We start from the raw sequence: 14,746 nt of genomic DNA on the forward strand, positions 1-14,746 counted from the left end.
AATACGTGTGCACATACCGAAACCCTAACCCTAACCCTAGCCCTAACCCTAGCCCTAGTTCTTACCCCAACATTAGTGGAACAAAAAAAAAAATTCTTTATTTTTTTTTATTGTCCCTACCTATGGGGGGGGGGGGGGGGTTGGTCATTTACTATTTTTTTTATTTTGATCACTGAGATATAACCTCAGTGATCAAAACTCACTCTGGAATGAATCTGCCGGCCGGCAGATTCGGCGGGCGCACTGCACATGCGCCCGCCATTTTGGAAGATGGCGGCGCCCAGCAAAGAAGACGGACGGACCCCGGGAGGCTAGGTAAGTATAAGGGGGGGGAGATCAGGGCACGGGGGGGGGGGCGTCGGAGCACGGGGGGGTGGATCGGAACACGGGGGGGGGGGGGGGTGGATTGGAGCACGGGGTGGGGGATCGCTGTGCGGGGGGGTGGATCGGAGCACGGGGGGGGATCGCTGTGCGGGGGGGATCGGAGTGCGGGGGGGTTTGATTGGAGCACGGGGGGAGCGGACAGGAGGACGGGGGAGCGGACCACAGATCGGGGGGCTGGGGGGGGCGATCGGTGGGGTGGGTACACATAAGTGTTTCCAGCCATGGCCGATGATATTGCAGCATCGGCCATGGCTGGATTGTAATATTTCACCAGTTTTTTAGGTGAAATATTACAAATCGCTCTGATTGGCAGTTTCACTTTCAACAGCCAATCAGAGCGATCGTAGCCACGGGGGGGTGAAGCCACCCCCCCTGGGCTAAACTACCACTCCCCCTGTCCCTGCAGATCGGGTGAAATGGGAGTTAACCCTTTCACCCGATCTGCAGGGACGCGATCTTTCTGTGACACAGCATATGCGTCACAGGTCGGATTGGCACCGACTTTCATGACGAATACGCTGTGTCACAGGTCGGGAAGGGGTTAAACATGAAAAAAAAAAAAAGGATTTTTCATATCTTCTCTCTAGCGAACGCTGCTGGAGAGAAGATATGAATGGCGGCTTCAGCACCAGATGCAGGGGACAGCGCTTATCTCTAGCGCTGTCTCCTGCACGCTCCGTGTGGTACCCAGTCGGCACACGGGCGGCACACGGCTGCCGCACGTGTGCCACACTGATGTTCAAGGTAAGCACACGGAAACGGATAATTCCGGTACCGATTTTTCCGGTACCGGAATTATCTGGACGTGTGAGACTGGCCTGAAGCACAGAGAGCATCATGAAGACCAAGGAACACAACAGGCAGGTCTGTGATACTGTTGTGGAGAATTTTAAAACCGGATTTGGATACAAAATGATTTCCAGAACTTTAAACATTCCAAGAAGCACTGTGCAAGCGATCATATTGAAACGGAAGGAGTATCATACCACTGCAAATCTACCAAGACCCGTCCGTCCCTCTAAACTTTCATCTCAAACAAGGAGAAGACTGATCAGAGATGCAGCCAAGAGGCCCATGATCACTCTGGATGAACTGCAGAGATCTACAGCTGAGGTGGGGCAGTCTGTCCATAGGACAACAACCATTCGTACACTGCACAAATCTGGCCTTTATGAAAGAGTGGCAAGAAGAAAGCCATTTCTCAAAGATATCCGTAAAAAGTGTTTAAAGTTTTCAACAAGCCACCTGGGAGACACACCAAACATGTGGAAGAAGGTGCTTTGGTCAGATGAAACCAAAATCGAACTTTTTGGAGACAATGCCAAACGATATGTTTGGCATAAAGGCAACACAGCTCATCACCCTGAACACACCATCCCCACTGTCAAACATGATGGTGGCAGCCTCATGGTTTGGGTCTGCTTTTCTTCAGCAGGGACAGGGAAGATGGTTAAAATTGATGGGAATATGGATGGAGACAAATACAGGACAATTCTTGAAGAAAACCTGTTTGAGTCTGCAAAAGACCTGAGACTGGGATGGAGATTTGTCTTCCAACAAGACAATGATCCCAAACATAAAGCAAAATCTACAATGGAATGGTTCACAAATAAACGTATCCAGGTGTTAGAATGGCCAAGTCAAAGTCCAGACCTCAATCCAATCGAGAATCTGTGGAAAGAGCTGAAAACTGCTGTTCACAAACGATCTCCATCAAACCTCACTGAGCTCGAGCAGTTTGCCAAGGAAGAATGGGCAAGAATTTCAGTCTCTCGATGTACAAAACTGATAGAGACATACCCCACGCGACTTGCAGCTGTAATCACAGCAAAAGGTGGCGCAACAAAGTATTAAGTTAAAGAGGCCGAACAATATTGCACGCACCACTTTTCAGTTTTTGAGTTTCCACAAAAATGTAAAATAACCAATAAATTTCGTTCAACTTCACAATTGTGTTCCACTTGTTGTTGTTTCTTCACCAAAAATGTATATTTGGTATCTTTATGTTTGAAGCATGATATGTGGGAAAAGGTTGAATAGTTCCAGGGGGCCCAATACTTTCGCAAGGCACTGTATATGTGTGTGTCACTGACATCTATATATCTCTGTAGTCTATGTGTATATATCTATTCTATTCTAACCTGTCACTATGTGATTTTACTGCATGCAGCACATGAATTGCCGGCGTGCGATCAATGTGTAAAAATCAGACAGCACTTGCATGGTCCAAGTGCTGTGCGATTTTTTTGCTTTTTTTCTCGCACCCATTGACTTCTATTGCGGGATGCGATCCTATTAGTGACTAGATGGTGGCCCGATTCTAACGCATCGGGTATTCTAGAATATGCATGTCCACATAGTATATTTCCCAGCGACGTAGTATATTGCCCAGTCACGTAGAATATTGCCCAGCCACGTAATATATTGGCCAGTCACGTAGTATATTGCCCAGCCATGTAGTATATTGCCCAGCCGCGTAGTATATTGCCCAGTCACGTAGTATATTGCCCAGCCACGTAGTATATTGCCCAGCCACGTAGTATATTGCCCAGCCACGTAGTATATTGGCCAGTCACGTAGTATATTGCCCAGCCACGTAGTATATTGCCCAGCCACGTAGTATATTGCCCAGTCACGTAGTATATTGCCCAGCCACATAGTATATAGCAGAGTCACATAGTATATTGCCCAGCACAGAGCCACGTATTATAGAGACTTAAAAAAATAAATAAACGTATACTCACCTATAGCCCGTTGAAGTCCTGCTATACTTACCATCCGCTGCCTTTCCCGCTACTCGCCACGCTCCCAGGACCGCTCCATTGCAAGCGGTGCCAGGGCTGGTGTGAGCAGGACCTATGATGACGTCGCGGTCACATGACCGTGACGTCAGAGCAGGTCCTTGTCGCACACCAGCCCTGGGACGGGACCTCACCGGAAGCTGCCGCTTGCAATGGAGCGGTCCCGGGAGCATGGCGAGGAGCGAGAAAGGCGGCGGAGGGTGAGTATAGCAGGTTTTTGTTTTTTTTAATTATTTTTAACATGACATATTTTTACTATCGATGCTGCATAGGCAGCATCAATAGTAAATAATTGGGGACACACAGGGTTAATAGCAGCGGTAACGGAGTTTGGTACACCGCGGGCCATTACCGCTGCCATTAACCCTATGTGAGCGATGAGTGGAGGAGATTCTGGAGCCGGCGCCGGGCAGTGACTGCAGGGAAGTAGGGGAGGGACTAATCGGACTGTGGCCGTCGCTGATTGGTCGCGGCAGCCATGACAGGCAGCTGCCGAGACCAATCAGCGAACGAATAACCGTGACAGGACAGACGGAAGTACCCCTTAGACAATTATGTATATAGATGAGCGAATACACTGGTTACTCGAGATTTCCCGAGCACGCTCGGGGGTCCTCCGAGCATATTTTATTGCTTGGAGATTTAGTTTTTCTTGCCGCAACTGAATGTTTTACATCTGTTAGCCAGCATAAGTACATGTGGGGATCCCCTAGCAACCAGGCAACCACAACATGTACTTATGCTGGCTAACAGCTGTAAATCATTCAGCTGCGGCAAGAAAAACTAAATCTCCAAGCACTAAAAAATACTCGGCGGACCCCTGAGCGTGCTCGGGAAATCTCAAGTAACGAGTATATTCGCTCATCACTAGATCCTATTTCCGATTACAATTGCAGCATGCTGCGACTTTTTTTCCAATCATGAATCGAGCTGGAATAAAAAACGCAGATGAACACACAATCTACTATATAATTGTCTAAGGGTCACTTCCGTCTTTCTGTCTTTCCTTCTTTCTCTCATGGATATTCATTGGTCGCGGCCTCTGTCTGTCATGGAAATCCAAGTCGCTGATTGGTCGCGGCAAAAGAGGCACAACCAATCAGCGACGGGCACAGTCCAGAAGAAAATGGCCGCTCCTTACTCCCCGCAGTCAGTGCCCGGCGCCCGCATACTCCCCTTCAGTCACCGCTCACACAGGGTTAATGTCGGCGGTAACGGACCGCGTTATGCCGCGGGTACCGCACTCCGTAACCGCCGCTATTAACCCTGTGTGTCCCCAACTTTTTTATGCAGCATCAATAGTAAAAAAAATGTGTTAGGAATAATTAAAAAAAACAAAAAACCTGCTATTCTCACCCTCCGTAGTCCGCCAAGCCGCTCGCGCCGGCCGCCATCTTCCGTTTCCGGCGATGCATTGCGAAATTACCCAGAAGACTTAGCGGTCTCGCGAGACCACTAAGTCATTTGGGTAATTTCGCAATGCATCCTGGGAACGGAAGATGGCGGCAGCCGCGCGCGTATCGCCGGAGCTTCGGTGGATCCTAGGGGGTGAGTATGTAACTGTTTTTTATTTTAATTATTTTTTTTTAACAGGGATATGGTGCCCACACTGCTGTATACTACGTGGGCTGTGTTACATACCGCGTGGCTCTGTGCTGTATACTACATAGGCAGTGTTATATACTATGTGGGCTGTGTGCGTGGGCAATGTTATATACTCCGTGGGCTGTGCTATATATTACGTGGTCACTGTTATATACTACATGGCTGCTATATACTGCGTAGGCAGTGTTATAGACTACGTGGCTGCTATATACTGCGTGGACTGTGCTATATATTATTACGTGGCCAGTGTTATATACTACGTCGCCTGTGTTATATAGTGCGTGGCAGCTATATACTGCGTGGGCTGTTATATAGTACATGGCTGTGTTATATACTGCGTGGCCACTGTTATATATTACGTGGTCTGTATTAACGCATCGGGTATCCTACAATATGTATGTATATAGCAGCCACATAGTATATAGCACAGGCCACGTAGTATTTGTCTGCTATATACTACATGGCTCCTATATACTACATGGCCTGTGCTATATACTATGTGGCTGCTATATACATACATAAATATATATTCTAGAATACCCGATGCATTAGAGTCGGGCCACCATCTAGTCATAGAATAACATTGGTCCGAACCCAATCCGATTTTTTTTTTTATTGGATTGCATTCATCCGATTTCATCGCAAGTGTGAATGAGCCCTTAGCCTTCTATTAGCAAGCTAAACATTCCCATTCTTTAACCGGTCCTCATAGGACATACTTTGCAGTCCGCTCACCATCCTGGTAGCTCGTCTCTGAACTTGCTCCAGTTTTTCGATGTCTTTTTCAAAATGTGGTGCCCAGAAATGGACACAGAAGAACAGAAGATGGAGAACAAGATTCCTCCATCTTCTTTATTATGAGAGTCTGTGGAAATCAGACTGCACTTGGATGCCATCTGAGTGCAGTCTGAGGTTTTCCATGGATTTGAATTGGTATGAACCACCCAATTTGCGACGAAACTCGCAACATGCTGATTTTTTTTTCCTTTTGCCAAATCGGCAGGAGAGAAAAACGCAGATCTGCACTGCCCTGTAGTAGAATATTGGTCCGAGTGCTATCGAAAAAAAAGAGTGTAAAAGAACATTGTACTCGTAAAAGAAATTGACTTTGCGGATTTCAAAAATGCAGGATGTGTAGAAAGAAAAAAAAAACCTCAGTGGGCATGAGATTTCCACAAATTCCATCCATTATGCTGGAACTGTAAGATGCTGGGTTTTTTGCTGACTGAAAATACAGTATCAAAAACTCATTGTGGGAATGAACTGTAATCTTAAGGCCTCGTTCACACATTCTGTATTTATCACCCACTCCTGGTTTTGGCTTACAGATACTGAAGTAAAAAACTCACCAAATACAGAAGTGGTGACGTGTTTCTATTAGGGCAGTCTCACACGTCCAGATAATTCCGGTACCGGAATTATCCGTGTCCATGTGCCCCTACGTTTTTGTGGCACATCAGTGTGGCACACGTGCGCCGCTCGTGTGCCCACTGGGTACCACACGCACCGTGCTGGGTACCACACGTACCAGCATCTGGTGCTGAAGCCGCGATTCATATCTTCCCTGCAGCAGCGTTTGCTGCAGGGAAGATATGAATAATATTGTTTAAAATAAAGATCCATGTGCCTAACCCCCCCCCACCCCGGTCTGAAAATATTCACCCGGCCCGGGGGGGGGTTGGCGCACAGGGGGTGGGAGGGCGGGGGGAACATAGATCTTTATTTTAAACACACTTCTTCATATCTTCTCTACAGCAAACGCTGCTGCAGGGAAGATATAAATCGCGGGTTCAGTACCAGGGGGGGGGACAGCGCTTAATGTAGCGCTGTCTCCTGCACGGCACACGGACAACGTCCGTGTGCGCTACATGTTTTACACGGACCCATTGACTTTAATGGGTCCGTGTAATCCGTGCGCTCCCACGAACACTGACATGTCTCCGTGTTTGGCACATGGAGACACGGTCCGCAAAAAATCAATGACATCTGCACAGATGCATTGATTTTTATGTGTCTATGTGTGTCAGTGTCTCCGGTACGTGAGGAAACTGTCACCTCACGTACCGGAGCCACTGACGTGTGAAACCGGCCTTATACTTTTCCTCTGAGTGTTCCTCTCCTGGTTTTGGCTTACAAATACTGAGGTAAAAACCTCACCAAATACAGAAATGGTGCATATGTTTCTATTATACTTTTCCTCTATTTGTTCCTCTCCTGGTTTTGGCTTACAGATACTGAGGTAAAATACTGACCAAATACTACTACTAGTGTGAACGTGGCCACACAGGGAAGTTTGATTTATTATGGAATTGAATCAATTTTGATCTGATATGTATGGTCATAATTAAGGTGTAAAAAACCTGTAGATTAATTTGTCGTATCTTGTCATTCCAGGCAGCCATACGAAAAGAGCTAAATGAGTTTAAAAGTACAGAAATGGAGGTTCATGAATTAAGTAGGCATTTAACAAGGTGAGAAAAAAAAGATTTCCTTCTAATTTCTGGTTCTAGCTTCATTATACGAATTAGAATCCAAAGACGTCCCCAGCCTGTATAAATGCATTTATAATATAGGACAGGGGTTACGTTATTATTTATTGCACATACATCAGCTGCTGCAGAACCTTGTATTTAAAGGGAATCTGTCAGTACAGAATGACTGTTCAAACTAAGCACCGCCGCTTGGCACATAAAGGCGGGGTCAATCATGTAAGTACACCTTCCCACCTGCTTGGTTTCCCTCAGTCTCCAGCCACGTCTTTGATTGACAGCTCTGCTTTTCTAGAGGTAGAAAAGGGTGGAGAAAGATGGAAAACAAGTAGGTGGGAATGTGCACCTAATGTTTGGCCACACCAAGGGTGCACCAAGCATCTGAAAAGTCATCCTGCATTGACTACTTGTTTTCCATTTATCTCCACCCTTCTCTGCCTTGATGTCAGAGCGGTCTATCAAAGAAGGGGGATGGACATAGATGGAGAACGAGTCGGTGGGAAGGTGCACTTGAAGGTGCGGCCATGCCAGGGGGCATCAAGCTCCTATACTTTGTTCTAAGTCTAGACCTTAATGCCTCCTCCATCTCTTTCGCAGGTTTCACAGACCCTAGCATTAAAGTTCTACTTGAATACTTCACCGTTTTCAAAAAGGGAACCACAAGTGCTGGGATACTTTCTTTTGTCTTATACTTAAATGTAAATCTTTGGAACTGCCTTGTTTTTCCAAAAGAAGAAAATTGCATTTGCATAATCTTCATAGATGATTTCCATCTTCACTAAACCTTAAAAAAATGTGAAGTGTTGTGCAATGCAAAATGTCGGCAATGTCTGGGTCTGTCCTGTATGTACATACCGAGCAGAAGTCGTTCTTCCTCAAGTCTTCGGGTGTCAGCATCTTGCGTCTGTGTTAGCGGTGGCTCATATGGAAGATCTGGGGCATGAGTGGATTACGAAGACCTGTGAAACGTATGCCAGCCCAGCTTCACGCATTTCAGCCAAATCAATGTGGGCTTGATAAGCAACAAAGAGAGACTTGCACTACTTTCCTTTGTGAACTGTCGCATCTTCCTTGCTGGAGTCTGGTTGTTGATTTCTGAGCCTGTTGTGACTGGATGTGAGTGCTCGTTCAGAAATATCTAACTGTAGACACAACAGGGTTGGAACGACCAGCATCATGTAGCTTTGGCACCAAAACCATCATTTTTTTTTTTTCATTAAGCGAGAGAGCTAGTTTGCATCATTATATTACCGCATTAAGAGAATAATCAGGGTCAGTAAATAAAAGCTTACAGAAATGTCAACCCATTCCAAGAAAGACATGCTTCATTTGTTTGGATCCCATGTGGCCCTCCCTGCGTCCATGTAGACGTCGCACAATGGGTTTCATTGCCCGTCCCGTCAGCGTTCCGCTCTTCAGTTGAATGGGCCACTCATTTTTCTTTTTTTCTAGTCTTGTACCAGCGGGTGCAGACTTGACCAGTCCTACTGTCATAGTCCATCCCAGAACTTATTTTCCTGAAGGCAGATATTGATTGTGTTTGTCTTTGGGAACGTGTTGTCATTATATTGTGCCTGTTCTGTATAGAGTAGGAACGGTTGGTCAAGAAAGACTCGGCCATTATGCCAGGTGACAAGCCTCCATTAATTGAGCCTGTTCATATTAACATGGAGTTTTCTTGTAAATGAAATGAAGAAATAAAACAAGAATATTTTTCAAAATCTATTTTTTGTTCACATTACTCTCAGCGTACAGAAACTATTGTGGTTTATCCAATTTGACTCATGTTGATTGAGTACAAACCTTCCGATTTAGGGAAACTGACTTGGTACACAAGAACTTTAAAGGGAACCTGTCACCCTGAAGATGTTGTCCAATCCACAGGCACCGTGTTATAGAGCGGGGGAGCGGAGTAGATTCATATACCGTATATAGTTTATCATCACATAGGGACCAGAAAAGATTCCGTCATGATATACATTTTTTGTTTTCTTCATGAACTGCACTGCTTCTTACAAAAGCATACATGGAAAAAAAATAAATAAATAAAAATACTGTGTGGTATATACTCTGGGAACCTATGGTAGACATATGCTTTTGTTATGGCCATTTTACACAAGTTAATAATTAGCATCATGGGAAAGTGAGTTTCCCATTATCGACTGGTACACATGCTGGGAATCGCCTGACGAACAAGGAAAATGTTTGCTTACCGAGTGACTTGATTTTTAAGGGGGTGGAAAAACGTCAGTTTTTGGCAGCATATCGCCCCATGTGGAAATAGTCGATGTTTTGCTGACATGTACTGTATATAGAACAAGTGTATTAACATTCACATCATAGAAAAATATAGACCATACTTACCAATACCTGGCACATCAGCATACCAATATACAGCAGAATGGAGACAAGCCTGAGTGCTATAAGGTGGAGGCAGCACCGGTCCAAAATATTGGTGAACAACCACTCCCCCACCTACCATCCATGAGGGCGGTGGTAACTTAGCATTACGCACACAGAAAAGGCGTGTATAAGGTGCCAATGACACAGAAACATGTAGTGCACCCAAGAGATGACAACCCTTCCACCCCCCCCCAACATTACAGACCCTGGCTGCATTGTGTGAAGATTAACAATCGTTCTGTCCTCAATGCTCGCCAGCCTGTGTGAATGAGCGCCAAATGAACTGAATATAGTCGATTGGCATTCATTACTGGCCTGATAACTGCCTGTGTATATGGGCCATAAGGCTCACATTGTAACTAAACATGGAGCATACTGGAGACACAGCGTATAACAGAACATGCACTTTAAACTTCCAGTACATATATAAATTACGTTGTCCCATATTTTAAATGGAAATGTAACTGTGTACAGTATTTGGCGACTGTAGAGGGAAAAAAAAGGGTTCATCTTATACACAGTTAAGGCTCTGTTCACACATGAGCAGCATCAGATTTGACAGCATTAATGTTGTATGTAACAGCACATACACCACCATTCTATGCTTCATAAGCACAAACTGATGGATCCAGCTATAGATCAGCAGTTCCTTTGACTAATGCAGGGATCCATCATGACAGATCCCACATATGGTTGCTCCAGTTATAAAGAGATATGAACAACAGCATAAATCCACAAGTACCAGATCATTTTTATGCAAATATATTACAAAATTTTCGTGCAAAATCAGCATTGAAAATCTGCAGTTTCTTCCTCTGATTTCACAATCTACAGCATGTTTTTTCCCCTTTCAGCGGGATAGGCTTTGTAATATGATGTGCATTTGTAGTGCTCTGCACCGCCGACCTGTTTCAGTCTCATGAACCTAAATATGGTCTGATGCTACATATAAATAAATGCAATGAAATATCAGATGAAGTGAAAAGTCCACGTATCCAAAATAATCCACAAAACAAATTTCTAGATAAATAAAAGTACAGAAGAGAAGAGATTGACTCCATTTACAGCATCACACGGAATGAGCGGGTATTCCACAGTGCTTGTGCCATAAATCGATTGCTTTGTTGATTATTGGGTCTGTGTTGTCCTCAGGAAGCTGGAAGAAAAACCACAAAGAAGCCACAATAAGGATGCAGCCAATTTTCATTCATGCCTCACCTTTTCCAAATAACCATTTTTGGTATTTTGCTTTTTTTTTTTAGTACACAGATTACAGGGAATCTGTCAGTAAGGCTACGTTCACACTAGTGTTTCCCGTTTTGTGTCGTGTTTGCGTCGGGCGACGCATGCGTCATGCGCCCCTATATTTAACATGGGGGATGCATGCGTCTTTTTGTGCTGCGTTGTGCGACGCATGCGTCTTTTTTGCCGCAAGCGTCGGACCAAGAAAACGCAACAAGTTGCATTTTTCTTGCATCCAAATTTCGGCAAAAAACGACGCATGCGTCGCAAAACACAGCGTTTTTGCGTGCGTTTTGCGTGCGTTTTAGCGTGCGTTGCGTCGCTGACGCAGCGGCGCACAACGCTAATGTGAACGTAGCTTAAGATCAACTCTACTAAGCCTTTTAAATGGGCGTGTGGTTCATAGAAAGCTGAATGCAATGAGATTACCTTGACATTTGTGATTTCCTATTGCAGAGAAATCCACATTTTTCTTATATGTATATAAGTTAAGAATTAAAGAAAATTTGGCAGCACTACCAAAAAAAAAAAAAAAACAGGTGCAATAAAACCTATTAAAGGTGATGTTTAAACCTCCAAAATAGAAACTCAGAAAAAACAGACAGCACTCCAAAAATTAAAGGGAAAACCGTGGCTTTACTGATCTGTTAGTTGCCTTTCTGTGCTTGAGCAAGGCAGAGAAATTTGCCGAAACATTGCTGCTAATGGATCAGTAAAGCCACGGTTTTTCACTTTAATTTTTGGAGTGCTGCCCGTTTGTTTTCTGATTTTCTAAATAAGTTTCATATTTCTAAAGAAGTTAAGATCTATGGGCGGACACTGATCTACACGAGAATTTGCCTCCAGAGATTATTTTACATGAAAGAGGGAGTTACGAGTGCAAGACCACCAGTGTGATGTGTAATGGTCGCTCTCAATCACACTGCAGAGCTGTGTAGGATTTTAAAATCTGAAAGTGCCTCATCTTCTTTAACCCATTACCATCTTGGGTTTTTCCGTTTGAGTTTTCTTTATTTGCTTTCTTCCCAGAGCCATACATTTTTTATTTTTCCATCAATATAGCCATGTGAGAGCTTGTTTTCTGCGGGACAAATTGTACTTTTGAACGACACCATTGCTTTTGCCATATAATGTACTGGAAAAGGAGGGTAAAAAATTCAAGGTGCTGTGAATTTGCAAAAAAAGTGAAATTCCACAATTCCCAATTCCCCCCCCCCCCCCCCCCCCCCCATGTTCACTAAATGCTAAAACCATCTTGGTGTAGATACAAAGTTTTGATCTCCCGTTATTGCATTTTATTGCAATGTTGCGACGCCCCAAAAAAATGAAACTGGCATTTTGATTTTTTTTTCTTCTTGTTACACCGATCTGATTTATTCTTTTTATATATTGATAGATCGGGCGATTATAAAGTTGGCGATACCAAATATGTGTATTTTTTTATTTTATTATTATGGTCTTATTTTGTGCGATCACATCAGAGGAGAGAGAAATAGAAATTAAATGGAAAAATCAGGAGGTTTTTTTGGGTCGCCGTTATACCGTTAATAACTACGATCGCAACACCGCGGTCGGTAAAAACCAAACTGAATCAGGTTCTCTGCAGTCTCAGCTACCCCCGGGTAGCACAGACCCCGGAGAAATTCAGACTCTGGGGGGCGCTATACCCTTATTCCTCAGCAATGTTAAAAAGCAGCGCTGTGGTTTAAGTACCCTTAACTGCTGCCATTAAAAGGCATATTGGTGGTTGCGAAGATCAAGACTAAGTATATGAGAATCATAGACAAGACACAGATGCCATCTGTGGTCTATCTGTACTAACATTGTAATGGGTAGGAAAATCTTTACAAATTTCTTTTGTTCAATAGTTTGGTCTCTGATCCGCCACACTGATGAAATTTGATCTGCTTTAATCCATTTATCTTTTCCTCATGTTTGAATAAAAGGACACTAGAAGGGATATACTGATGCCAAGAGGAAATAGCACCTCTATGACCCCGATGTCTTAGCACACCATTATCCCCATTATACCCCAAACATCATAACAGCAGCCACAAAGGGAGGGCGCTCGGCATGCATCACGTCGCCCCTGGTATAACAGACCCCTCTATCAGCTGGATTAATTGGCAGGGACTAGAATTTATCAGAATAACACTGTAATAAGTGTGTACAGGAAGACAACAAAATGAAAACCAAACGATGTTACCTTTTCCAGAAATTCATTAATACTGTCAGCATTATTAAGGGCCATCACTTTCATCTTGAAGGTCAGAAGGATTTCTACAGCAACAAACAGAAGAATCTTGCAGGATCCACTCACCAGTTTGTCCCATACCCTGCAGGTGGAGCATAGAAAGAGAGAAAACAACAAATATACAAGCTGCTAAATTGCAAAACCTTCTCCCCAGATTTAGGCTATGTGCACACGTTCCGGATACTTCGCGGTTTTTTTTTTTTTTTTTTTGCAGTTTTCCACTGCAAAAACGCTTACATTAAGCATCCCATCATGTTTAATGCATTCCGCATTTTTTGTGCACATGATGCTTTTTTTCTGCGATAAAAACGCATCGCGGAAAAAAACGCAGCATGTTCATGAATTTTGCGTGGATTTGCTGCTATATTATTGCATTGGGACCCTCCGGAAAAAAAACGTGAAAAATCCGCAAAAAAAACGCACAAAAATGCAAAAAAATACACGTGCGGATTTCCTGCGAAAGTAGTCCAGATTTGCTCAGGAAAATTCTGCACACTTTCCTGAATGTGTGCACATAGCCTAATAGTGTACACTGCTACTTTCATCTGCACAGAATCTCAGCAGTGTCAAAATGGCCACGATGTCCATTTCTTCCCGGTCATTGCCCAATGTAAACCAGCCCTTCTTCAGCTTGTCATTTCATCAAATCTATTATATGGCATCGTGTAACTAGACAATGGTGTAAAGACATGAACGATCCCACAAACCCGGTTTATTCTTCTCACTTATATGGCATCATTCATTTCGACGGCACTTTACAGGCATCATCATCAAGACCAACCACAATCCTCCCACCCACCTGCACATGGTTACATGTAAGTGAACAATCAACATTATTAATCTTGGTGGACAACTGATCGGCTTCTGCCAAGAAAACAACGCTTATTGATGATAGTGCTGTGAGCGCCCATGTCACGGGGGCGAAACAGCCGGTATGAGACAACCAATTGTACCTTTGTAAGCTGGACGGCGGTAAACAACCTGCAAAGCATTTCCTGAACCACAAGTTATACGGGAGTTTCTCCAGAGCACTGCATGCCTTGAGATGTGCCACAAGTCTACCATCTTCTAAGTTGAGGTAATGCTCAAATCCCTTCTGCTGTAATAGAGAAAGAGAACGTTCCATTGAAATGTGGCCTCCATCTAGACCTCTATAAATATGTGTAGCGTGTATGTCGCATGATTTGCCGGTGACCACACTAAATGGAAAAAGCGTCATCTGGATACAGCCAATATTTGAGCTGCTGTTTGTAATCTCGATTCAGTTATGAACAAAGACAAGTGGGAAATATGCGGTCTTTAAAAAAAAACAAACAAAAAAAACACAAACATTACATATGAGATCTCTAGGCACACTCAGCCGTGCACAATACACAATGTCAATGGGACCAATTTTAAAATGGACATAAACCATGCTATGTGCCGCTGTCATACAGCATTTGGAAGAAAGGGGTATATCATTAGTGGACAATCCCTTTCTATTCAATGGTTGGCGCTATCGCAGGATCAGCAGAATCGGTTCAAATTGATTCACACAACCCTGTCCACCCAGTTAGTAATCTCTCGCT

The 14,746-nt window shown here is 44.0% G+C and overlaps 2 protein-coding genes across 14 annotated transcripts in view; one reads left to right on the forward strand and one right to left on the reverse strand.

The window, feature by feature from the left end:
• The window catches only part of PHACTR1 (phosphatase and actin regulator 1), a 506,552-nt gene extending 497,548 nt beyond the window's left edge, over positions 1–9,004 (forward strand). For all 12 annotated transcript variants that reach the window (XM_069730798.1, XM_069730791.1, XM_069730797.1 and 9 more), the window contains 2 exons: positions 7,185–7,261; positions 7,877–9,004. In XM_069730798.1, coding sequence (XP_069586899.1) covers positions 7,185–7,261; positions 7,877–7,892 — 93 coding nt within the window. In that variant the 3' untranslated portion in view covers positions 7,893–9,004. The remainder of the gene's footprint in view (positions 1–7,184; positions 7,262–7,876) is intronic.
• A 1,409-nt stretch (positions 9,005–10,413) lies between these two features.
• The window catches only part of TBC1D7 (TBC1 domain family member 7), a 40,809-nt gene continuing 36,476 nt past the window's right edge, over positions 10,414–14,746 (reverse strand). For both annotated transcript variants that reach the window (XM_069730804.1, XM_069730805.1), the window contains exons 6-8: positions 14,132–14,277; positions 13,131–13,260; positions 10,414–10,838 (exon numbers count right to left, since the gene is read on the reverse strand). In XM_069730804.1, coding sequence (XP_069586905.1) covers positions 10,752–10,838; positions 13,131–13,260; positions 14,132–14,277 — 363 coding nt within the window. In that variant the 3' untranslated portion in view covers positions 10,414–10,751. The remainder of the gene's footprint in view (positions 10,839–13,130; positions 13,261–14,131; positions 14,278–14,746) is intronic.

The sequence above is a fragment of the Ranitomeya imitator genome, chromosome 6, assembly GCF_032444005.1.
Source record: "Ranitomeya imitator isolate aRanImi1 chromosome 6, aRanImi1.pri, whole genome shotgun sequence".
Lineage (NCBI taxonomy): Eukaryota > Metazoa > Chordata > Amphibia > Anura > Dendrobatidae > Ranitomeya > Ranitomeya imitator.